This window comes from Saccopteryx bilineata, chromosome 3, assembly GCF_036850765.1.
Source record: "Saccopteryx bilineata isolate mSacBil1 chromosome 3, mSacBil1_pri_phased_curated, whole genome shotgun sequence".
Classification (NCBI taxonomy): domain Eukaryota; kingdom Metazoa; phylum Chordata; class Mammalia; order Chiroptera; family Emballonuridae; genus Saccopteryx; species Saccopteryx bilineata.
Genome location: NC_089492.1, coordinates 67479759 through 67505251, shown reverse-complemented (window position 1 = coordinate 67505251; position 25493 = coordinate 67479759). Strand labels below are relative to the sequence as shown.

Below are 25493 nucleotides of genomic sequence, written 5' to 3'. Positions count from 1 at the left end.
GGGGACAGGCTGTAGTCGAGTTTCATTCTTTTGCATGTGGCTTTCCAGTTTTCCCAACACCATTTGTTGAAGAGGCTTTCTTTTCTCCATTGTGTGTTGTTGGCCCCTTTATCAAAGATTATTTGACCATATATATGTGGTTTTATTTCTGGGCTTTCTATTCTGTTCCATTGGTCTGAGTGTCTATTTTTCTGCCAATACCATGCTGTTTTGATTATCGTGGCCCTATAATATAGTTTAAAGTCAGGTATTGTAATGCCCCCAGCTTCATTCTTTTTCCTTAGGATTGTTTTGGCTATTCGGGGTTTTTTATAGTTCCATATAAATCTGATGATTTTTTGTTCCATTTCTTTAAAAAATCTCATAGGAATTTTGATGGGAATTGCATTAAATTTGTATATTGCTTTGGGTAATATGGCCATTTTGATTATATTTATTCTTCCTATCCAAGAACAAGGAATATTTTTCCATCTCATTGTATCTTTTTCGATTTCCCTTAACAATGCTTTGTAATTTTCATTATATAGGTCCTTTACGTTCTTTGTTATGTTTATTCCTAGGTATTTTATTTTTTTTTGTTGCAATCGTGAAGGGGATTATTTTTTTGAGTTCGTTTTCTAATATTTCATTGTTGGCATATAGAAAGGCTATGGACTTTTGTATGTTAATTTTGTATTCTGCGACCTTACTGTATTGGTTTATTGTTTCTAATAATCTTTTTGTGGAGTCCTTCGGGTTTTCGATGTATAAGATCATATCATCAGCAAAAAGTGATAGCTTTACTTCTTCTTTTCCGATATGGATGCCTTTTATTTCTTTGTCTTGTCTGATTGCTCTGGCCAGAACTTCTAGCACCACGTTAAATAAGAGTGGAGAGAGTGGACAACCCTGTCTTGTCCCTGATTTAAGGTAGAAAGTCCTCAGTTTTATGCCGTTTAATAGGATGTTGGCTGATAGTTTATCATATATGGCCTTTATCATATTGAGATATTTTCCTTCTATACCCATTTTGTTGAGAGTCTTAAACATAAAATTGTGTTGTATTTTATCAAAAGCCTTTTCTGCATCTATTGATAAGATCATGTGGTTTTTGTTCTTTGTTTTGTTGATATGGTGTATTACGTTAACCGTTTTGCGTATGTTGAACCATCCTTGAGATTCTGGGATGAATCCCACTTGATCATGATGTATTATTTTTTTAATATGTTGTTGTATTCGGTTTGCCAGTATTTTGTTTAGTATTTTAGCATCTGTATTCATTAGAGATATTGGTCTGTAGTTTTCTTTCTTTGTGCCATCCTTTCCAGGTTTTGGTATGAGGGTTATGTTGGCCTCATAAAATGTGTTTGGAAGTATTGCTTCTTCTTCAATTTTTTGGAAGACTTTGAGTAGAATAGGAACCAAGTCTTCTTTGAATGTTTGATAGAATTCACTAGTATAACCGTCTGGGCCTGGACTTTTATTTTTGGGGAGGTTTTTAATAGTTTTTTCTATTTCCTCCCTGCTGATTGGTCTGTTTAGGCTTTCTGCTTCTTCATGAGTCAGTCTAGGAAGGTTGTATTTTTCTAGGAATTTATCCATTTCTTCTAGATTGTTGTATTTGGTGGCATATAATTTTTCATAGTATTCTACAATAATTCTTTGTATATCTATGATGTCTGTGGTGATCTCTCCTCTTTCATTTTGGATTTTATTTATTTGAGTCCTGTGCCTTTTTTCCTTGGTGAGTCTTGCCAAGGGTTTGTCAATTTTGTTGATCTTTTCAAAGAACCAGCTTCTTGTTTTATTGATTTTTTTCTATAGTTTTTCTGTTCTCTATTTCATTTATTTCTGCTCTGATTTTTATTATCTCCTTTCTTCGGCTGGTTTTGGGTTGTCTTTGTTCTTCTTTTCCTAGTTCCTTAAGGTGTGAAGTTAAGTGGTTTACTTCGGCTCTCTCTTGTTTGTTCATATAGGCCTGAAGTGATATGAACTTTCCTCTTATTACTGCTTTTGCTGCATCCCAGAGATTCTGATATGTCGTATTTTCATTTTCATTTGTCTGTATATATCTTTTGATCTCTGCGCTTATTTCTTCTTTGACCCATTCATTTTTTAGAAGTATGTTGTTTAGTTTCCACATTTTTGTGGGTTTTTCCCCCTCTTTTTTGCAGTTGAATTCTAGTTTCAAGGCTTTATGATCAGAAAATATGCTTGGTACAATTTCAATTTTTCTAAATTTGCTGATATTGTCTTTGTGGCCCAACATATGGTCAATTCTTGAGAATGTTCCATGTACACTAGAGAAAAATGTATACTCTGTCGATTTGGGATGAAGTGTCCTGTAGATGTCTATCATATCCAGGTGTTCTAGTATTTCGTTTAAGGCCACTATATCTTTATTGATTCTCTGTTTGGATGACCGATCTAGAGCCGTCAGCGGTGTATTGAGGTCTCCAAGTATGATTGTATTTTTGTTAGTTTTTGTTTTAAGGTCAATAAGTAGCTGTCTTATATATTTTAGTGCTCCTTGGTTTGGTGCATATATATTAAGGATTGTTATGTCTTCTTGATTCAACTTCCCCTTAATCATTATGAAATGACCATTTTTGTCTCTGAGTACTTTTTCTGTCTTGTAGTCAGCATTATTAGATATGAGTATTGCTACACCTGCTTTTTTTTGGGTGTTGTTTGCTTGGAGTATTGTTTTCCAGCCTTTCACTTTGAATTTGTTTTTATCCTTGTTGCTTAGATGTGTTTCTTGTAGGCAGCATATAGTTGGATTTTCTTTTTTAATCCATTCTGCTACTCTGTGTCTTTTTATTGGTAAGTTTAATCCATTTACATTTAGTGTAATTATTGACACTTGTGGGTTCCCTGCTGCCATTTTATAAATTGCTTTCTGTTAGTTTTGTATCTAGTTTGATTCTTCTCTTTTGTTTTTCTATCATTTGTTTTTGTTTGTTTGTGTTCCATACTTCTTTCCTCTGTTGCTACCTTTTTTAAGTCAAGTGTTTTTGTGGTGGTTTTTTTAAGGGTGGTTACCATTAAGTAATGAAAAGGGTACCTACCATATTCATTGTAGTACCCTATCTTATAAGTATTTCTGCACTTCATCATCCTTTGCTACTGTTAATCTCCATCCTCTCCCCCCTTTTTTTCCTTTGTTGTCACAGTTTAAGTTTGGTTTTATTGTGTTCTTGGTGGAGCTGTTACTTGTGGTGTTGTTTTCTTTTGTTCTTTGAATCTGGTTGGAAAACCCCCCTTAGTATTTCCTGGAGTGGGGGCTTTCTGTTGATAAATTCTCTCATCTTTTCTGTATTTGTGAATGTTTTTATATCTCCTTCATACTTGAAGGATAGCTTTGATGGGTATAGTATTCTTGGCTGAAAGTTCCTCTCTTTCAGGGCTTTAAATATTGGGTTCCACTCTCTTGTAGCTTGTAGAGTTTCTGCTGAGAAATCTGATGATAATCTAATAGGCCTTCCTTTATATGTTGTACTCTTCTTTTCCCTGGCTGCCTTGAGAATTTTTTCTTTGTCATTGGTTGTGTCATCTTTATTATGATGTGCCTTGGAGTGGGTTTGTTGGGGTTAAGAAAACTCGGTGTTCTGTTTGCTTCTTGAATTTGAGGCTTTAGTTCTTTCCACAGGCTTGGGAAGTTCTCGTCTATTATTTGTTTGAGTATATTCTCCATTCCATTTTCTTTCTCTTCTCCCTCTGATATACCTATTATTCTTATGTTATTCTTTCTGATGGAGTCAGACAATTCCTGTAGGGCTTTCTCGTTTTTTATTATTTTTGAGTCTCTTTCTTCTTCTCTCTGTTGTGCCTCAAGTTGTTTGTCTTCTATTTCACTAATCCTATCTTCAATCTGGGCTGTTCTGTTAGCTAAGCTTGTTACCTCGTTTTTCAGCTTGTGAATTGAGTTTTTCATTTCTGTTTGATTTGTTTTTATGGTTTCAATTTCCTTGGTAATATATTCTTTGTGTTCATTGAGTTGTTTTCTGATCTCCCTATATTGCCTTTCTGTGTTTTCTTGTATATCTCTGAGTATTTTTAAGATTTCTATTTTAAATTCTCTGTCATTTAGCTCCAAGGCTTCCAATATGTTAAGTCTTTTCTCCATAGATTTTTCCACATCTATTTGTGTTACCTCTCTTTCTTTTGTATCCATAATATTCGATTTCCTCTTTCTTATTGGCATCTGAAGGTGGTCTTGTTGATAGCACTAATTAGAATTAATAAAGAGTAAAAAGTAAAAAAAAAAAAAAGTTAAAACACCCCACACAAAAAAACCAGTAATAATTCATTATTTCCCCCTTTTTTCTTTCTTCTCTTTACCTCCTCTCCCCTCCTCAGGGAAATATCGTGCCTATAATGGAGGGCCTGATTTGGGGTGAAGAGTTCAAGGGGCAAAAAAAGGGAGTAGGGACCTATCAAATGCAAAAAAAAAAAAATAAATAAAGGAGGAAAATCTTAGACAAGCATAAGATGATTTGCTTGTAAGTGATGGTCGACTAAGAGATATAATGAGAGTGATAAGAGGGAACCAGAAAAAAGGACGAAAAAAAAGAATAATAAAGAAGAAAAAAATAAAAATAATAAGTAAAAATCTGTTGTATTAAGTGGAGCGAAGACTAAATATAACGGAGACCTTGGGTTGGGAGGACCCAAAATGCCACAAAAATAAACAAACAAACAAGAAAAAAACAAAAACAAAAGCGAAAAAGAAAAATAAAGCCAAAAAAAGCCTTGAGTCCCAAATTAACTAATTTGTTCGTGATTGAGGATTAAATGGGAGGAAAGTAAAACGAGAAAAGAAAAAACGAATAGAAAGGAAAAAATAAGAAAAAGAGAAAAATGAAGGAAGAAAAAAAAAGGAAGAGAAAAAAACAAAATAAAGCAAAACAAAAAAAAAAAAAAAAAGAGGAGAGAGTGAGAGTTAAGTGTTTTGAAATATAACCTTAAAGGAGGGTGAGGATGAAGAAGAGAAATAAAATGTAACACTCATGGGTAGTGTAGTTCAAGAAAAGGGAAGCATAAAATGGGCAGAGAATAGAAGGACCGAGGTGGAGGAAATAAAGGCAATAAGATAGAAGAAACAAACAACAACAAAAAAAAATTAGTGGAACAAGTTGTAAAGTCTGTGGATTTTTCTTGATTTTGAGAGGTTAACTTCTTCCTTTTTCTTTTCTCTCCCTCTTCCTGATTGGTGACTCTGTACCCCAGGCTCTGCCCCTGTGTCACACTTAGGTAGGGATTTGCAGTTGATGGGATTCTATGGCAATGTCATATAATTGGCTTTAGTCTTGCTGGTAGTCAAGGCTTGTTGGCGTTTGCAGGGTCCAACGATGAGAGAGTTTGCTTTCCTGGAGTCTCTCTCCTAGTCCCCCCTTCCTGAATTAGCAGCCTGGTGATCCAGCTATAAGGCTGCAACTGCTTCTGCCTGGGGCGTAAGAGGCTCAAAGAGCTGGGAAATCCCCACTCTATCCCCACTCAGCACAAGGCTTTGGGAAAGGCTCTGGCAGTCAGGGTCTTCAGTGTAATCAGGCGGGGGTGGGAGTCAATTGTTGTCAAGGTGACTGTTCAGCACCTAGCATTCAGTTGGACCTCTCAACCGAGGCTTTCCACACTTTGTAGCCTGTTTTTGCAGGGAAGAAGAGGCACTAGTCTCTGCTTGCGACTAGTGTAGTATAGATCTTATTATCTGCCAAGTCCCTCTTGTTAGCATTTATCCCTGAATATGGAGGCTCTATCAATCAGAAGTTGCCCCTGCCCCTTTAGCAAGAGGCACTAAAAAATATCACGCCTCTTGTCTTGGATCGCTGAACTCAGAGAGATCTTATTAATTAGAACCCGTGGGTGCGCAGATTTCATGGGTTAAGCTAATTTCAGTGATTGGGTCGCAGCTGTGCTCCCGAAGGTATTTCAGGCTGCCTGTGCACCCCTCCCCCAACGCTTGATTGTTAGCTTGAATGGCTGGGTGAGGTGCCCCGCCCACGGAGAGAATCTCCCAAGTAGGGAAGACCGCCCTGGCACCTCTCCTGCTCCCCGCTGCTGGCGGCTGGGGCACACTGGGCACAGGATAATGGGGCACCCTGGGTGTGCGGGCAAGTAGGGAGCTCTGGGCACATGGAATGCCCAGGGCACGTGCGCGAATGGGGTGCTCCGGGCACCGGTGGCTGGGGACTCTCACTCACAGTGCGCGGGCCGCTGGGAACGTTACCGGTGCTCGCTCTGCAACCGGACCGGGCGCGCGCCGGCGGCTGCTCGCAGCTCCCGAGTGTGGGCTGACTCACCCCAGGCTCACTCCCTCCGCGGCTTGAATGAACGTCCTTGCGGTAGCTTCCTCTACACCCTCGTCTCTGAGATTCAAGTGATAACAGTCCTTTCGCTTCCAGTTTGTGTGGAACTCCGGAATGCTCCGAGGATAAATTTTTCTGTTTCTAGTTGATAAATTTGTTGTGATTTAGGGGAAATCTGTCGGACGCGCTGCTCACTGCACCATTTCCGTGATGTCACCTTGTTTGTTTGTTGTTGAGTTTTATGAGTTCTTTGTATATTTTGGATATTAGGCCCTTATCTGAGCTGTTGTTTGAAAATATCATTTCCCATTTAGTTGGCTGTTTATTTTGTTGTCAGTTTCTCTTGCTGAGCATTTATTTTTGCCTTCACTTCTCTTGCTTTTGGAGTCAAATTCATAAAATGCTCTTTAAAACCCAGGTCCATGAGTTTAGAACCTATGTCTTCTTCTATGTACTTTATTGTTTCAGGTCTTATATTTAGGTCTTTGATCCATTTTGAATTAATTTTAGTATAAGGGGACAAACTGTAGTCGAGTTTCATTCTTTTGCATGTGACTTTTCAGTTTTCCCAGCACCATTTATTGAAGAGGCTTTCTTTTCTCCATTGTGTGTTGTTGGTCCCTTTATCAAAAATTATTTGATCATATATATGTGATTTTATTTCTGGACTTTCTATTCTATTCCATTGGTCTGAGTGTCTATTTTTCTGCCAATACCATGCTGTTTTGATTGTTGTGGCTCCAAAATATAGTTTGAAGTCAGGTATTGTAATGCCCCCAGCTTCCTTCTTTTTCTTTAGGATTGCTTTGGCTATTTGGGGTTTTTTATAGTTCCATATAAATCTGATGCTTTTTTGTTCCATTTCTTTAAAAAATATCATTGGAATTTTGATGGGAATTGCATTATATTTGTATATTGCTTTGGGTAATATGGCCATCTTAATTATATTTATTCTTCCTATCCAAGAACAAGGAATATTCTTCCATCTCATTATATCTTTTTCGATTTCCCTTAACAATGGTTTGTAGTTTTCATTATATAAGTCCTTTACATTCTTTGTTATGTTTATTCCTAGGTATTTTATTTTTTTTTGTAGTAATCGTGAAGGGGATTATTTTTTTGAGTTTGTTCTCAAATGTTTCATTGTTGGCATATAGAAAGGCTATGGACTTTTGTATGTTAATTTTGTATCTTGCAACCTTACTGTATTGGCTTATTGTTTCTAGTAGTCTTTTTGTAGATTCTTTGGGGTTTTCGATGTATAGGATCATATCATCTGCAAAAAGTGATACATTTACTTCTTCTTTTCTGATACGGATGCCTTTTATTTCTTTGTTTTGTCTGATTGCTCTGGCTAGAACCTCTAAGCACCACATTAAATAAGAGTGCAGAGAGTGGACAACCCTGTCTTGTTCCTGATTTAAGGGAGAAAGCCTTCAGTTTTATGCCGTTTAATAGGATGTTGGCTGATGGTTTATCATATATGGCCTTTATCATGTTGAGATATTTTCCTTCTATACCCATTTTGTTGAGAGTCTTAAACATAAAATTGTGTTGTATTTTATCGAATGCTTTTTCTGCATTTATTGATTCTTTGTTCTTTTTTTTGTTGATATGGTGTATTACGTTAACCGTTTTACGTATGTTGAACCATCCTTGAGATTCTGGGATGAATCCCACTTGATCGTGATGTATTATTTTTTTTTAATATATTGTTGTATGCGATTTGCTAGTATTTTGTTTAGTATTTTAGCATCTGTATTTATTAGAGATATTGGTCTATAGTTTTCTTTTTTGGGCTGTCCTTGCCCGGTTTCGGTATGAGGGTTATGTTGGCCTCATAAAATGTATTTGGAAGTATTGCTTCTTCTTCAATTTTTTGGAAGACTTTGAGTAGAATAGGAACCAAGTCTTCTTTGAATGTTTGTTTGATAGAATTCGCTAGTATAACCATCTGGGCCTGGACTTTTATTTTTAGGGAGGTTTTTAATATTTTTTTCTATTTCTTCCCTACTAATTAGTCTGTTTAGGCTTTCTGCTTCTTCTTGACTCAGTCTAGGAAGGTTGTATTGTTCCAGGAATTTATCCATTTCTTCTAGATTGTTGAATTTAGTGGCATAAAGTTTTTCATAGTATTCTACAATAATTCTTTGTATATCTAGGATGTCCGAGGTGATTTCTCCTATTTCATTTTGGATTTTGTTTATATGAGTTCTTTCTCTTTTTTCCTTGGTAAGTTTTGCCAAGGGTTTGTCAACTTTGTTGATCTTTTTAAAGAACCAGCTCCTTGTTCTATTAATTTTTTCTATAGTTTTTCTGTTCTCTATTTCATTTATTTCTGCTCAGATTTTTATTATCTCCTTTCTTCAGCTGGTTTTGGGTTGTCTTTGTTCTTCTTTTTCCAGTTCCTTAAGGTGTAAAGTTAAGTGGTTCACTTGGGCTCTCTCTTGTTTGTTCATATAGGCCTGAAGTGATATGAACTTCCCTCTTACACTGCTTTTGCTGCATCTCCTAGATTCTGATATGTCGTATTGTCATTTTCATTTGTCTGTGTATATCTTTTGATCTCTGCGCCTATTTCTTCGACGCATTCTTTTTTTAAAAGTATGTTGTTTAGTTTCCACATTTTTGTGGGGTTTTTTTCTTCTTTTTTGCAGTTGAATTCTAGTTTCAAGGCTTTATGATCAGAAAATATGCTTGGTACAACTTTGATTTTTCTGAATTTGCTGATGTTGTTTTTGTGGCCCAACATATGGTCAATTCTTGAGAATGATCCATGTACACTGGAGAAAAATGTATACTCTGTCACTTTGGGATGAAATCTCCTGTAAATTTCTATCATATCCAGGTGCTCTAGTGTTTTGTTTAAGGCCAATATATCTTTATTGGTGTCTGTTTGGATGACTGATCTCGAGCCGTCAGCAGTGTATTGAGGTCTCCAAGTATGATTGTATTTTTGTCAGTTTTTGTTTTAAGGTCAATAAGTAGCTGTCTTATATATTTTGGTGCTCCTTGGTTTGGTGCATATATATTAAGAATTGTTATGTCTTCTTGATTCAGCATCCCCTTAATCAGTATGAAATGACCATTTTTGTTTCTGAGTACTTTTGCTGTCTTGTAGTCAGCATTATCAGATATGAGTATTGCTACGCCTGCTTTTTTTTTTATGTTACTTGCTTAGAGTATTGTTTTCCAGCCTTTCACTTTAATTTGTTTTTATCTTTGTTGCTTAGATGAGTTTCTTGTAGGCAGCATACAGTTGGATTTTCTTTTTTAATCCATTCTGCTACTCTGTGCCTTTTTATTGGTGAGTTTAATCTGTTTACATTTAGTGTAATTATTGACACTTGTGAGTTCTCTATTGCCATTTTATACATTGCTTTCTGTTAGTTTTGTATCTTGTTTGATTCTTCTCTTTCTTTTTTCTATCTTTTGTTTTTGTTTGGTTGTATTCCACATATCTTTCCTCTGTTGCTATCTTTTTTAAATTATGTGCTTCTGTGGTGGTTTTTTCAATGGTGGTTACCATTAAGTAATGAAAAGGGTTCCTACCCTGTTCATTGTAGTGCACTATCTTGTGAGTACTTTTGCATTCCATCATCCTTTGCTACTATTAATCTCCGTCCTCTCCCCCCCCCTTTTTTTGTTGTTGTCACAGTTTAAATTTGGTTTTATTGTGTTCTTGGTGGAGCTGTTACTTGTGGTTTTGTTTTGTTTTGTTCTTTGTATCTAGTTGGAAAACCCCCTTTAGTAATTTCTGGAGTGGGGATTTTCTGATGATAAATTTCCTCATCTTTTCTGTATCTGTGAATGTTTTTATTTCTCCTTCATATTTGAAGGATAGTTTTGATAGGTATACTATTCATGGCTGAACATTCCTCTCTTTCAGGACCTTAAATATTGTGGTCCACTGTCTTCTAGCTTGAGAAATCTGATGATAATCTAATGGGCCTTCCTTTATATGTTGTCTTCTCCTTTTTCCTGGCTGCCTTGAGAATTTTTTTTTTTTTGTCATTGGTTTGTGCCAATTTCATTATGATGTGCCTTGGAGTAGGTTTGTTGGTGTTAAGAAAACTCGGAGTTCTGTTTGCTTCTTGAATTTGAGGCTTTAGTTCTTTCCACAGGCTTGGGAAGTTCTCATCTATTATTTGTTTGAATATGTTCTCCATTCTATTTTCTCTCTCTTCTCCCTCTGATATACCTATTATTCTTTTTTTTTTTAATTTTTTTTTTATTTTTATTAATTTTTTTTTTTTTTTAGAGAGGAGAGAGAGAGGGAGAGAGAGAGAGAAAGAGAGACAGAGAGAAGCGGGGAGGAGCTGGAAGCATCAACTCCCATATGTGCCTTGACTAGGCAAGCCCAGGGTTTCGAACCGGCGACCTCAGCATTCCAGGTCGACGCTTTATCCACTGCGCCACCACAGGTCAGGCTACCTATTATTCTTATGTTATTCTTTTTGATGGAGTCAGACAATTCCTGAAGGGCTTTCTCATTTTTTTTTTAGTTTTTGAGTCTCTTTCTTCTCTCTGTTGTGCCTCAAGTTTCTTGTCTTCTATTTCACTAATCCTACCTTCTTTCTGGCCTGTTCTATTAGCTAAGCTTGTTACCTCGTTTTTCAGCTCATGAATTGAGTTTTTCATCTCTGTTTGATTTGTTTTTATAGTTTCAATTTCCTTGGTAATGTATTCTTTGTGTTCGTTGAGTTGTTTTCTGATCTCCCTAAATTGCCTTTCTGTGTTTTCTTGTATATCTCTGAGTATTTTTAGGATTTCTATTTTAAATTCTCTGTCATTTAGCTCCAAGGTATCCAATATATTAAATTTTTTCTCCATAGATTTTTCCTCATCTATCTGTGCTACCTCTCTGTCTTTTGTATTCATGATATTCTATTTCTTTTTCCTTAATGGCATCTGAGGGTTTTTTTTTTTTTTTTGTATTTTTCTGAAGCTGGAAACGGGGAGAGACAGTCAGACTCTCGCATGCGCCCTACCTGGATCCACCCGGCACGCCCACCAGGGGTGACGCTCTGCCCACCAGGGGGCGATGCTCTGCCCCTCCAGGGCGTCGCTCTGCCACGACCAGAGCCACTCTAGCGCCTGGGGCAGAGGCCAAGGTGCCATCCCCAGCGCCTGTGCCATCTTTGCTCTAATGGAGCCTTGGCTGCGGGAGGGGAAGAGGGAGACAGAGAGGAAGGAGGGTGGGGGTGGAGAAGCAAATGGGCACTTCTCCTATGTGCCCTGGCCGGGAATCAAACCCGGGTCCCCTGCACGCCAGGCCAACGCTCTACCACCGAGTCCACCGGCCAGGGCCTGAGGGTGGTTTTGTTGATAGTATTAATGATAATTAATAAAGAATAAAAAGTTAAAAAATAAAAATAAAAAATAAAAAAGAGTAAATAAAAAAATTATTATTCCTCCCCCCCCTTTTTTTTTTACCTCTCCTCTCCTCTCCCTTCCTTCTTGAGAAAATCTTATGGTGAATTGTGAATTATATTGTGCTAAATAGAACTAAAACTACCTATAATGGAGGATCTGAGTTGGGGAGAAGTGGTAAAGGGGCAAAAAAGGGGGTATGGACCCACAAAATGCAAAAAAGGAAAAAATTTGGGTCAAGAATAAAATGACTTGCTTTTAGGTGATGGTTGTCTAAGAGATATGATGAGAGGAATAAGAGGGAAATAGGAAAAAATTAAAAAATTACTATTGTATTTAGTGGATTAAGAACTAGACAAAATGGAGAGCCAGGGTTGGGAGCACTGGTAGTGAGTTAAAAAAGCAAAGTAAAAAACCCCCAAAGTGCCACAAAGAAAAATTTGAGTTCCAGATAAAGTAATTTGTTCGTGATTGAGGATTGAATGAGAGGAAATGTAAAGAAGAAACTAATATAGAGGGAGAATAAAAAAAGAGGATAACACAAAAAGAAGAAAAAAGAATAAAAGGAGAGAGAGAGAGAGAGAGAGTTAAGGCTTTTGGAGTGCAACCCTCATAGAGAGAAAGGAAGAAGAAAGAAAACATAATGGGAGATGTAACACTTATGAGTAGTATATTTCAAGGAGAGGAGAGAGTAAGACCAGCAGAGAATTAAACAACCAAATTGGAAGAAGAAGAAAATAATCAAGACAAGAAGATAAGAGAAACAAATGAGCAAATATAAAATGGAATAGGATATAAAGTCTGTGGATTATTCTTGATTTTGAGAGGTTATCTTCTTGCTTTTCCTTTTCTCTCCTTCTTCCTGGTGTGTCACTCTGTACCCCAGGTTCTGCCCTTGTGGCATGCTTAGGTAGAGGTTTGCAGTTGATAAGTCTCTATGGCGATGTCATATATTGGGCTTCAGTCTCGTTGGCAGTCGAGGCTCATTAGCATTTGCAGGCTCTGCCAATGAGAGAGTCCGTGTTCCCAGAGCCTCTCTCCTAGTTTTTCCTTCCTGAATTAGTAGCCTGATGATCCAGCTATGGGGTTGCTGCTGCCTCTGCCTGGAGAGTAAGAGGCTCCAAGATCTGGCAAATCCCCAGTCTATTCCCACTTAGTACAGGGCTCTGGGTAAGGCTCAATCAGTCAGAGCTGCTAGTATAATCAGGCGGGGCTTTGGCTCACACAAAGACCTCTGACTCTGCCCCTCTGTCTGGGAACATGGGCGCCCACTCCCGGGGGAATCTCTTGCCCACTATCCGTGCTCAGGACCAGGATATCCGGCCAGCTGCCTCTCACTCTCGGTATGGTGCCCCGCCCGCATGGAAAAGTTCCAGCATAGGGAATTTTGCTCCCACTCACTCCCCACGCGCTGCTTTTTGGGGCGCAGGGGCGACCCCGAGACTCTGGTTTCGGCCCACAGAAAGGCCTCTGACTCTGCCCCTCTGTCCAGTAACACGGGCGCCCACTCCCAGGGCTCTAAGAGGAATCTCTCATCCACTATCTGCACATGCCGACCAGGAGATTGGGGTGGATGGCTGTCCCAAGTGCCTTTCTTTGTCTGGGTTCGGTGCGAGCATTAGCTTGTGTTGACTGGGTTGCCACAAACACAGTTTTTCCTCGGCTTGGATGTCCATGCCACAGCCTGGTTCGGACATTTGTGCAGCAGTCTGGTTCTATTCACACCCTATGCCTGCCTTAGTTTCTATACTCTCAGTTCCCAGTGAAAGCAGCCCTTATTTAGGTTAGTGAGGAAGGCAGAATGTTTCTTCCTCCTTATTTCCTTCAGGGTTGATTATATATTTAGTCAATTTTTCGCTCAATCATACCTTTGCATTTAGTGTGGAACTTCTGGAGGCTCCAAGGATAGATTTTTCTGTCTCTAGTTGAAGATCTTGTTGAATTTTTGGGGAGATTTATTGGTATCGCTCCTTACGGCGCCATTTCTCTGACATCATCTCTTTATTAAGTTGGAAAAAGCTGAAAATACGGAATGTTCTAAAGAAAACACCAAAAAAAAATGCCCTTGTAATTTCACTACCTGAGCCAAGAACATTTAATACATAGCATGTTTCCTTCTGGCTTTTTTAAAATGACTTTTTGAGATATAACTTGTATGCCATAAAATTCACCCCCTCTAAGTGTGTGAGTCAGTGACTGTTAGTAAATTTATAAACCTGTGCAACCATCACCAGAACCCAATTTTAGAATACTTGTCTTTTTTGAGATAAAATTGACGTAAAATAAATTGCACATAAGTAAAGTATATAATCTGGTAAAGTTTAACATATGTATACAACCGTGAAACCTTCACCACAATCAAGACCGCACGTGTCCAAAGTCACCAAAAGGCTCCTTGAGCATGTTTGTCATCCCTTTCTTCTGCTGGACCCTCGCTTTCCAGAATTTCATAAATTAAATCATAGAGTATGTACTTTTTCTTGTGTGTTTTCTTTCACTCAGAAAATTTATTTTGAGATTTATCCATGTTTTAGTTTGTATCAATAGTTCATGTTTATTGCTAAATAGTATTCCACTATATGAATATACTTCAATTTGTTTATTCATTTATCTCTTGATGAACATTTTGGTTGTTTCTACCTTTGGGTGACCACAAATAAAGCTGCTATGAATATTTGTATGTAACTCTATGGATGGACAGATGCTTTCATTTCTCTTGTGAAAATACCTAGGGGTGTAATGGTTAACTCATATTATATTTATGTTTTATTTATTTTTTCTTTCTTCCTTCTTTTTAAAAATTAAGTGAGAGGTAGGAGGCAGACAGAACAACTCCCGCATGTACCTCGACTAGGATCCACCTGGAAAGCCCCCAATGGGGCGATGCTCTGCTCATCTAGGGCCACTGCTCTGTTGCTCAGCAACCAAGCTATTTTTAGCATCTGAGACGAGGCCATGGAGCCATCCTCAGCACCCAGGGCTAACTTGCTAGAACCACTCGAGCCATGACTGCAGGAGGAGAACAGAGAGAAAGAGATAAAGAGAGAGAGAGAAAGAGAAGGGGACTAGGAGGGGTAGGGAAGTAGATGGTTGCTTCTCTTGTGTGCCTTGAACTGGAATCAAACCCAGGACTTCCACATGCTGGACTGATGCTCTACCACTGAGCCAAGCAGCCAGGGCCATGATACCTATGTTTTAACTCCTTAAGACACTACCAAACTGTTTTAAAAGTGGCTAGAACATTTTCCATTCCACATCAAGCAGAGTATGAAAGTTCTAGTTATTTCACATTTTTGCCAAGGCTTGGAATAGTTTATCTTTCACATTTCAACCCTTTGAATAGGAGTTCAGTGGTATCTCATTGTGGTTGTAATTTATATTACCCAAAGGCTGATGATACTGTCTTTCTTGTGCTTATTTACCATCCATTTATTTTCTTTGGTAAAGTGTGTGTTGAAAAATATTTTCCCCAATTGTTTTCTCCCAGAAGTTTTATAGTTTTAGGTATTACACTTATGCCTCTGATTCATTTTGAGTTAATTTTTGCATATGAACATCTAATGGTTTCAGCACCATTTGTTGAAAAGCCTGTCCTTTTTCCATTTAATTACCTTTAGAACTTTGTCCATATAGTTATCTGTATAGATGTGTGGGCCTCTTTCTGGACTTTCTTTTCTATTGCATCAATCTATTTGTCTGTATTTAAGCCAATACTATATTGTCTTGATTATAGTATATTTATAGTGAGTCTTAAAATATTAGATAGTGTTAGTTCTCTAATTCTGTTCTTCTTTTTCAAAATTGCCTTGACTATTCTGTGATCTTTCCATTTCCATATGAATTTTGATATCATTTAGTCAATTTTTACAAAAAGCCAGCTGGAATTCTGATTGGAATTGCATTGAATTTCTAGGTTGATTTTGGGAGAGTTAACATCTTAACAATATTGGGTCCATTGACTAAAAAACAAGTTATGTCTCACCTTTTATTTAGATCTTTAATTTCTTTCAACAATGTTTTGTAATTTTCATTGTAAAAGTAGTGTACATATTTTGTCAGATTTATCTCTAAGTGTCTTATATTTTTGATACTGTTATAAATGGTATTGTTTTAATTTCTGGTTGTTGCTAGTATTTAGAAAGATAATTAATTTTTAAAATATTGAACCTGTATCCTATAATCTTTCTAAACTCATATATTAGTTCCAGTAGCTTTTCTGTAAACCATCTTTGTGTGTGCGTGTGTGTGTGTGTGTGTGACAGAGACAAAGAGAGAGACAGAGAGAGGGACAGACGGACAGGAAGGGAGAGAGATGAGAAGCATCAATTCTTTGTTACGGCATCTTAGTTGTTCATTGATTGCTTTCTCATATGTGCCTTGACCAGGGGGCTACAGCAGAGCGAGTGACCCTTTGCTCAAGCCAGCAACCTTGGGCTCAAGCCAGCGATCTTGGACTTCAAGCCAGTGACCTTTGGGCTCAAGCCAATGATCCCACGCTCATGCTGGATAAGCCCATTCTCTAGCTGGCAACCTTGCAGTTTTGAACCTGGGTCCTCTGCCTTCCAGTTCAACACTCTATCCACTGCGCCACCACCTGGCCAGGCTTTTAAACATTAAAATTAGTACTGTACTTGCATTATGTCTCAAAATGTAGCTAATCAGTATTATTAACATTGCTTCTGTTTTTCTATATACATAATGCAGTGATAAATGTCATCATTATATACATGGTGAATTGCTGTCCATAAGCTGTACTAAATGTATCACTCTTATGCTAATTTATTTAGTTAGACTTGTATCTTATTGTTTGTAGCTTCTATTTTTTTGATAACTAGTGAAGTTAGTTTCTAATGGGTTCATTGATGTTTTGATTATTTTCGCATTGGGGAATCCATACTTAACTTTAAAAAAATACATTATTACCACCAAGTATAATTTTAAAAATTTAAATTTATTTATTTATTTATTGATTGATTGATTGAGTTTTAGAGAGCGAGAGACAGGAAGGGGGAGAGAGAGAGGGAGGAGACAGAGTAAGAAGCATTAATTCCTAGTTGCTTCACTTTAGTTGTTCATTGCTTGCTTCTTGTACATGCCTTGATCTGGGGGCAGGGGGCTCAAGCTGAACCAGTGAACCCTTACTCAAGCTAGCAACCTTTGGGCTAAAGCCAGTGACCTTGGGATAATGTTGATGATCCTATACTCAAGCCAGTGATCCCACATGCAAGCCAATGAGCCCACGCTCAGGCTGGCTACCTTGGGATTTTGAACCTGGAACTTCAGTATTCCAGGTCAACATTCTATCCACTGTAATACCACTGGTCAGGCTAATTAAAAAAATGTTACATAGTTTTTTTGTTTTGCTTTCATGACAACTGTCCTTGTGGTTCTTCCTGAAGACTGTATTAAGTTTATAGGTAGCAGTCAGTCACAGGTGACCAAATTTAATGTCCTAAAGCAGTGGTTCTCAAACTTTTTGAAGTCGGGGCGCATTTAAAATCCTACAAATAATTGTAGGCACACTATATACAAATTTCTGAGAAATATGTTATAATAATTAAATCAAATATAAATATTAGGCAAAAAATATAAAGTCCAAGTGTGCTTTTATGGTAATTAAACGAAATAAATACGACAAAATTAAATTTATTCTGACATTAAAAAACATTTTTATGTTACCTTTTCTGAGTTATGCTTTTTAGAATTCATAAAAAAGAGGGGTTAAAAAATAAAAAAAAATCAAAAAAGTTATCTTTTTATATATATATATATAGAAATATTCTTAGTAAGATTTAGTAAATTTGGCAGGTCCTGGCATGAATATGTTAAGTTTTTTCATTCTTATGTTTATGAGAAAAATGAGCCTGATGTGTTTTCTTCAATGTTTGGGCATATATACATATTTTAAAGGCAAACTTTCATTTCCTCACCAATGCATTGAAGAATTTCTCTCTTTTTACTCTTAATTGTGTTCAGGGTAGAAAATCCTAATTCACATAAATAGGATGTTGAAAATTGTAATAAAATGTTCAAAGCTTTTTAGATATTGCCACATATTCTTCTTTCATAGAAATCTAAAAGGCTTCAAGAGACAATTCCTTATGTTTACTCATCAATCCACAATCAGTGGATATAGCTGCCAGTTCTTCTCTGTTAATGTTAAACCAAAATCACTAGAAGCTCCATGAATGGGTTTCTAATCCAATTGAATTGTTCAGTGTTAAGTGATGGAAAATGCTATAAATTAAATTCTGCCCTTCAGTCTTCAAGTTCTGTTTTATTTACACATAACTTTTGCTCACTTCCAGAATTGGATTCTTCAATATCATGCTCCTTTTTAGGAAATCTATCTATTTTATCTATTTTATTTGGGTGTATTTATCTAAAAATAATATAATGATGTGTTTATAATAAATATAATAATGTTGTGTTAACAAAAAGAGCAGTATTTCCGTAATGAAATGGTATAAAAGAGTAACTATATTTATTTTTATATCTGGGCACATGCTGTGAAACAGCGTAGCTAGTAATTCCAGGTCCCGAGTGGGAATGTTGCAGAATTAAAAAAATACGTGGAATTAAGAAAATACAGGATCGGGAGGGCCCTGTAATTGCTGCTGGCAAGAACAAAGTGCTCCTCAAAACCACATCTTGCTTTATTTATAGGGCAAAGTGGGCTATTAGCAAATCAAGGAGATCTTTGATCATGTTTCCAAGGCAAAGCAAGAATTTTACCAAGTGCAGAAAACCCCTACCATACATATCATCTTAACTTTATACCAAACAAAGGATAGAATAAAACTTGCCTCCAGTCTTTCCCGGGAACATGGGGGGTAGTGTAAACAATCCAGCACCACAGCTTAACAGCCTTTTGCAACCTAATTGCGCAAATGAGGTGGGGGGTTGGGCAGACTGTCAGCTTACAACCAATTCCGCACAGCTCTGTCCCCCTAAAATCTAAACTCCAAAAACTCTATTGGGTTTTTGGTCCCCAACAGGCACATATTTCTCTGGAATACCATAGGGTGCATCTGGAAATCTTCTATGGTGCACCAGTGCACCCTGGCGCACACTTTGAGAACCACTGTTCTAAAGCCACAGCTCATTAAACACTCCCTCTCCTATACCGCAGATGTGAATAAAGTGCAACTGGCTGCTTCTGTGTGTACTTAGTTGTTCCCTTTTAGAGTAAAAGTTACTTTGGAAATATTTCTTGAGGAAGAGAATGAATTTAAACCAACTGTTGCTCACTACGACAGTAGTGAGGAAAAAATCCTTTGAATTTAGGTGAAGGCTACCCCTTCTCATTATGACCTAGAATGCTCTTGGGATGTTTCAGCAAAGTGCTAGGCCATCTGCTGGTGGTAGAGGCAGCTGTTCTTGGGCTGTCAGGTATGTGTCAAAATCACTGAATTACTAAAGAGGAAAAAAAAATTGCTGCTCAAACTAACCAAGATCAAAGGTGTCTTATCTGTCCGTGCTTGTGAGTGGAAAGAATGAGAGAGGAAAGATTTCTTTAAATGTGATGCTCTCAAGTACCTTGACTAATTTTCAAGGCATTATGCAAGTTGCATGTGAGTTGGTGTCCCTGCTACTGCAAGTTTGCAGTGACGTGTGGATTGCTTTTCATGTCCTCTTGTCATCTGTCGTAGCTGTGACACAAAACATATTCAAGAGGGTGACCTGCTCTCACTATGCCCCAGCCTGGGTTTAAGAGTCATTTGAGAACCTTAGACACATATGTGAAACGTCTTTGTGTTTGACCATCCTGCGTGCAATCCCAGGTCCTGAGACTGAGCCTAAATTATACGTGTAACCCCCACCTCTGTCAGCATCGGTTCCCAGCAGCACCCAGTGCCACGTGGAACAGCTGGGAAAGTGGGTCTGAGCCAGACTGGACATGAGGAAGCATTGGACAGTGAGCAGGGAAGAGTGGGAGGTGGGGAACAACATGGAAACAGCAGTTGATAAGTTAGAGATCAAGTTCAAATGAGGGTTCCACAAATCCGGGTCAGTTCCAAAGAGGCTCTGAGAACTCTGGAAACCCCGTGGGGAGGGTGGTTGCCCAGGGACAGCCTGACAGAGGTAGGAGGCAGGCGTGGCGATGGCTCACGAGGACAGGACAGTCCTAGGGGTCTAGGGTGCAAAGTACCCATGGGTGACTCTTCAGGCCACTGTTGCAGGGACGAATTTACTTCGACCACTTTTGTTACTTCACTTGAGACTGGCAGTCCGTGTCTTTATCCATCTCTACTCAACAATATTTATCAGTGCTTATTCTCAGCTCTGCATAGGGATGGATATGGCATCAGTAAAAAACATAGTCTTTGTTCTCATGGAAATTACATTCCAATGGGCGAGGCAGATAATAAGCAAATAAAGAAATGTCATGTCGTATGACGGTGTGTGCCATAACGAAAACTCTAGCAGGGCAGAGGGTAACAAAGAGCGATAGCGGTGGGGTGGGGTGTCATGTGTCCTTGGTGAGTGATGGCTTCTCTTAAATGTGATATCTGAGCAGAGATTTGGAAGAAGGAGGTGACTGTAGCCCCACATGATACTATGCTCTCTGCTGGTTTTGATTGGGCCCCTCGGTTTCCCAGCTCCAGTGAGGCTACAGCTGGCAAGCTGATCACTATCAGGAGTTCCTGAATCATTTTGTGTAAGAGGCAGGTTGAGTATTCAACAGATACTAGAGTTCAGGGAGTTGTTCCTTTGGATTGTAGCAGACCTCAGAGAATGACCCTATTTGAGATAATCCCTGAAGTGAACAGGATGAGCTTTTGTGATGAGGAAGGAAGAGCATCTGCAGACCCCATCAGCAATGGCAGTATCAGCTTCAACAAGGGGTGGACTGGGTGCAGTGCGTGTTGGAAGGTGAGGTTATGCCTTCTCTCTCGAGTAGGATTGGGAGGATCAACCCACAGGACCCTCTCCAGACCAGCTGGGAGCTGAATGAAGAGCCCTCGGGCTTGTCTGTCTTGCTCTGTGTGCCTGGCTTGTCTTAAGAGTCAGTCCTTATTTGTCAGAGACCTTGGATTTGGAACTCACACTCTCTCATTCCTGGATAACATGAGAGAGCAGTCATAGGGTCTGGCTCTGTGCCAAGTGAGACTTGCCAGCTGGGGCCAGTGAAGCGTGGGTCTCCCAGGCTGCCATCCTGAACCTGCTGCAGCGTGAGGGCCACTGGAGCAGGAAGACAAAGGCAGCGGGGAGGTGGCCCGGAGATGGTGATGTTGGGCCCAGCTTCTAATGAGCTATGACCAAAATTGATCAAAAATAGTAAAACATAAGAGAAGGCTAAGAAGATATTGTCAGAAGGCTGAGAGAATAGAGAAACTGCTCAACACCAAAAATATAAAATTCAAGAGTGTAACCAAGATTTAAAGTTTAAAATGATTAGAGCTTATAAAAATAAAAATAAAATTAACCTCATACAACAAGAGCTAAAAAAATAAGCAAACTTACTTAAGGTATGAGACATAGGTGACAAACAAATAATTTTAAAAAACCAGAAGGTTAATTTTAACAATAAAACCCCTTGTGAAATACGGTTTAAGACACCTTTTACTGATTGGGATGCATGACGGCAAAGTATGGGTTTTTGTGCGTGTGACAACTCTGTGAATTACATAGTTTACAGGGATGCTGGAGAAGGGGGCCCTCGGGAGGACCACGGCGCTGGACTTGACCTTGAAGAAGGGGTGGGATTCAGATAGGAAGACCTAGGGGGCCGAGGGCGGCCCCCACACAGGAAGGAGATGGCTCTGTCCCGGCCTGATCTGAGCGCCAGTCTGCGTGGTGCCCTGCACAGGCAGCAGGTTTGGGAATAAAATAGCAGCAGGACACCAGTTTGTCCCACCCTTGAGCTCTAGGTAGAGCAGTTTAGACTTTCAGGTTTTTAAAAATTATTTGTAACTTACATCTCATACCTTAAGTATGACAGTGGGGGGTGTTTGGACATTTTTGACTGGGGAGCGAGTGGTGTGTGTTTGCTCCAACAATTTGCTCCTCTAATGAACTCTAAATGAGTACCGTTGGTTAACTAGTTGCTAATATTAACTCAGTGGCCAGAGCAATTTATTTGCTTAAATGTGATCATGTCAATGAGTTATTATATGTTTTCAATATATTATATATACTTATTGACATAGATTTATAAATATATAAACATATAGCTATATATAATATAGCACCTATATATAGTTATATAGAACATAGTTACCTGTATGCTATATATGTATACTGTATATGCTAAATATAGCATATAGTATACACATATGTATATAACAGTTATATATAGTATATATACAGCATATAGTATAGTTATATAGATATATGTATATATTTATTTTTGTTAATGAGAATGATTATGTTGAACATATAATGAAGATGACTTATTTCTGATTACACAGCTGAATTTTAAAGAGCTCCATCTGTGTCTCGTGAAGTAGTTAAGGTGTTGTCGGATTCCCCGTCCCCGGGACCTGTGGGTCTCGCGAGTCTCGCCAGCCCACGTCCCGCACGGTGCACTTGGCGCTCCGAGATGTGCTCTCGGTGCCCCAGGCCTAAACAGTTTGGCAGGAACACCCCTTTTCCCGCCTGTGTTTGTAAGACAGCCTCTTTCATGCCAGAGAAACTATTTTGGGAAGATGATTCATGTCACATTTTAGCCTCATTACAGTTTTAAGTTGTAGATGAGATGGTGCTGGCTTGCCTGGAGGTGCAAACATAAATTTTATCTTCATGTTCACATGGAAATACCTGGGACTGGAAAAGTAGTTTCTATTCTTGAGTTCTGTTTCAGGCTATAAACAAAGAGCTTAACAAGATACTTATCAAAACTCTAATTTTATTTCATCAAAAGTGTTCTTCCAAAAGAATAGCAGTCACTCGAGGTTGTGCCTCCTCCACTCTGCATTTCCAAGCGCAGATGGAGAAGTCCGAGAACCTGATGTCTTATTGTTACAAGTAGATGATTCTGTACAATAAATAAATACTGCACTTTCTCTGCTGAAGTTCTATGAAGAGTGGGAGCAGGTGTTAAATTACTGTCTGTAGCTACAAGTAACAGAGGAGACAGGACTCTTCCAAGTTTATTCAGGTGCATCAGATGAGGAAGGAAGGTGAAGCTTATTCTGATTATGCTAATTTGCATTCTGGTAAATAACCTTTTTCTTGAAAGGATAGGGAAAACCACTTACTTCTTCAATGATTAAAATGTATGAGAAACACGGAGCCCTGGAGTTTGTTACCATTTCTTAAAAGTGTTTATTGATTTGTCCCCAAGTAACTGAGTTTCAACAGGACAAACAGTGGGTTTGGAATGGCTAGATTGTTCTATGACTTTCAAGGAATTTCATATTCCACCTCAAAATTTAAAAAAATTGGCAAAATATTATTTATTAAAAAATTTAGCCTGACCAGGTGGTGGCGCAATGGATAGAGTATTGGACTGGGATGCAGAGGACACAGGTTCAAGAACCTGAGGTTGCCAGCTTGAGCATGGGCTCATCCGGCTTGAGCACAGTCTCACCAGTTTGAGCGCAAGTCCTTGGCTTGAGCATGGGATCATACACATGACTCCATGGTTGCTGGCTTGAAGCCCAAACGTCACTGGCTAGAACCCAAGGTCACTGGCTTGAGCAGGGGGTCACTCATGTTGCTGTAGCCCCTGGTCAAGGCACATATGAGAAAGCAATCAGTGAACAACTATGGTGCCGTAACGAAGGATTGATTTTTCTCATCTCTCTCCCTTCCTGTCTGTCCCTTTCTTTGTCTCTCTCTGTCTCAGTTGCCCCCTACCCCCCAAAATTAAATCACAGCCTGAAAACAATAAAAAGAAATGACAGTGAATTTGTTATTTATTTATTTTTGCTATTAGCCCATTTTGATGGTGAAATTTTTTAGACAGAGTGACAACTTTTCTGCCGACAGTAAGAGCCCACCCCCTCCCTGTTTGGACATGCATTTAAAAAAATTCTTTTGTAATTCAACTATGGGTTGGTTCTTTCCACTGGGTTCTCACTCATGCCATTTAAGGAGAGTTAGTGATCTTTAAGTAAGCTTCCTCAATTAACAATAAGCCAAACTCATTGTGAGATCTTTGGTTCTAAATGATAATTTGAAAATATTAGTGATTTGAGGTGCTTAGAGAAGCTTTGCCAATTCAACTGAATCCATATTCATGGTAAAATCTGGCCTTGAGTTCCCTTTACCCATCAGAACCTTCTAGCTATGACAAGTGACATCTACTTTCTTTCCTTTTCCTTATTGTTGAGACTACTTTTTATCTTCTCTTGATTATCCAGTGACCACCTCATTAACTTCCAGGGTCTTCACTTTCAAACATTTAAGTTGAGTATGTTGGAGGTGGGTTCCAAGCACTTATATTAAAAAAAAACAAAAGTCAACCAAAAAGTTCTCCAAATGATTGTAATGTTCTAAGAGAACAATGGGCTACAGTTAAATAGAAGACATGACTTGAAACTCGAATGTCAACATAGGCATAATCTCTGAAGCTCTCTAAAGAGGGCATCTTTTCACTCTCTGGAAGTCGTTAACTGGATTTGAGTGTGATATCTGCATGGTGTGACTGAAACTAGACAGTTACCGAAATTGAAGGAACATGGTGCTATATTTCACATTTCCCTCTTTTTTCCCAGCCATCATGTATGTCATGGGAGCTCTTGGTCCTGCTGTGGGATATTTATTAGGTGGACTTTTCATTGGTTTTTATGTTGATCCCGGAAGTCCTGTTCACCTTGACCAGAATGACCCTCGTTTCATTGGAAACTGGTAAGAACTGTTTACTAAATTTTTCATTTCACTCATTATGAATGACAGAGTCATAATACTTTTGTAGTTAACATCAAAATTTCCCCAGGGGGAATATGAAAAATAGATCAAAGTCACCCAGGAGGGGATAGTAGGCAAAATAATAATCCCCCAAAGTTATTTATGTCCAAATCCCCAGAATTTATGATTGTGTCACCTTATGTGGCAAAGGGGACTCTGTAATTATGATTAAGTCAAGGATTTTGAGGTGGGGAGATTATCCTAGATGAACCTGGTAGACCGATATAATCACAAGGGTCCTTATAAGGGAGAGTGGGTTGCAAGAAGGTCAAGGTAAAAAGAGGTGGTTTGGTGACGGAGGCAGAGGTTGGAGGGATATGCTCTGGAGATGGAGGAAGGGACCATGGGCCTCAGAGTGAAGGGGAACTCTAGAAACTGGAAAGACAAAGAATTAGGTGCTTCCCGAGAGCCTCCTGAAGAAATGTAGCCTTGCCATCCCGTTTTAGACATCTGCTCTCCAGAGCTATCAGATAATACATTTGTGTTATTTTAAGCCATGGTGGGTATGGTATTTTGTTATAGCAGCAATAGGAAACTGAAGCAGAGGTTTGGGAATAACAGCTTAATCCCCATTCTTTAGGATGGAGGCATTTGTTTCCTTTATAAGCAGAAGGGAGGAAAAAGGTATTGGGCTGCGTTGGGACTTTCCTGTGTTCTTTAACCCAAGCTTTCAGGATCTTTTCTGTGCCTATACATTTTTCCCCACTCCCTTATTATATTGTGTTTCTGCTTTACCCACCCTCCCCCACTGCCTGAACCCTAGCTCTCCTTTTCCATCATCACACTCGGTGAACCTTTACCCTCGGTAATTGTTTGTTCCCCTTGGGTGCTGGAGATGTAGCTACTCTCTCACTTGCTAGCCCTTAGTTGTCTTGTTAAGTCAGTAATGTTTAGGATGTAGAGAATGAGCACAACACTTTGGGTATAGGTTATCCAGGTAGCCACAGCTGTGTTTGAGTCCCTCATAGCCCTCAA

The 25493-nt window shown here is 38.7% G+C and overlaps 1 protein-coding gene across 1 annotated transcript in view; it reads left to right on the top strand.

The window, feature by feature from the left end:
• SLCO5A1 (solute carrier organic anion transporter family member 5A1) overlaps window positions 1–25493 on the top strand; it is a 154348-nt gene that overhangs the window by 46239 nt on the left and 82616 nt on the right. Inside the window, exon 3 of the mRNA XM_066266281.1 lies at window positions 24326–24458. Coding sequence (XP_066122378.1) covers window positions 24326–24458 — 133 coding nt within the window. The remainder of the gene's footprint in view (window positions 1–24325; window positions 24459–25493) is intronic.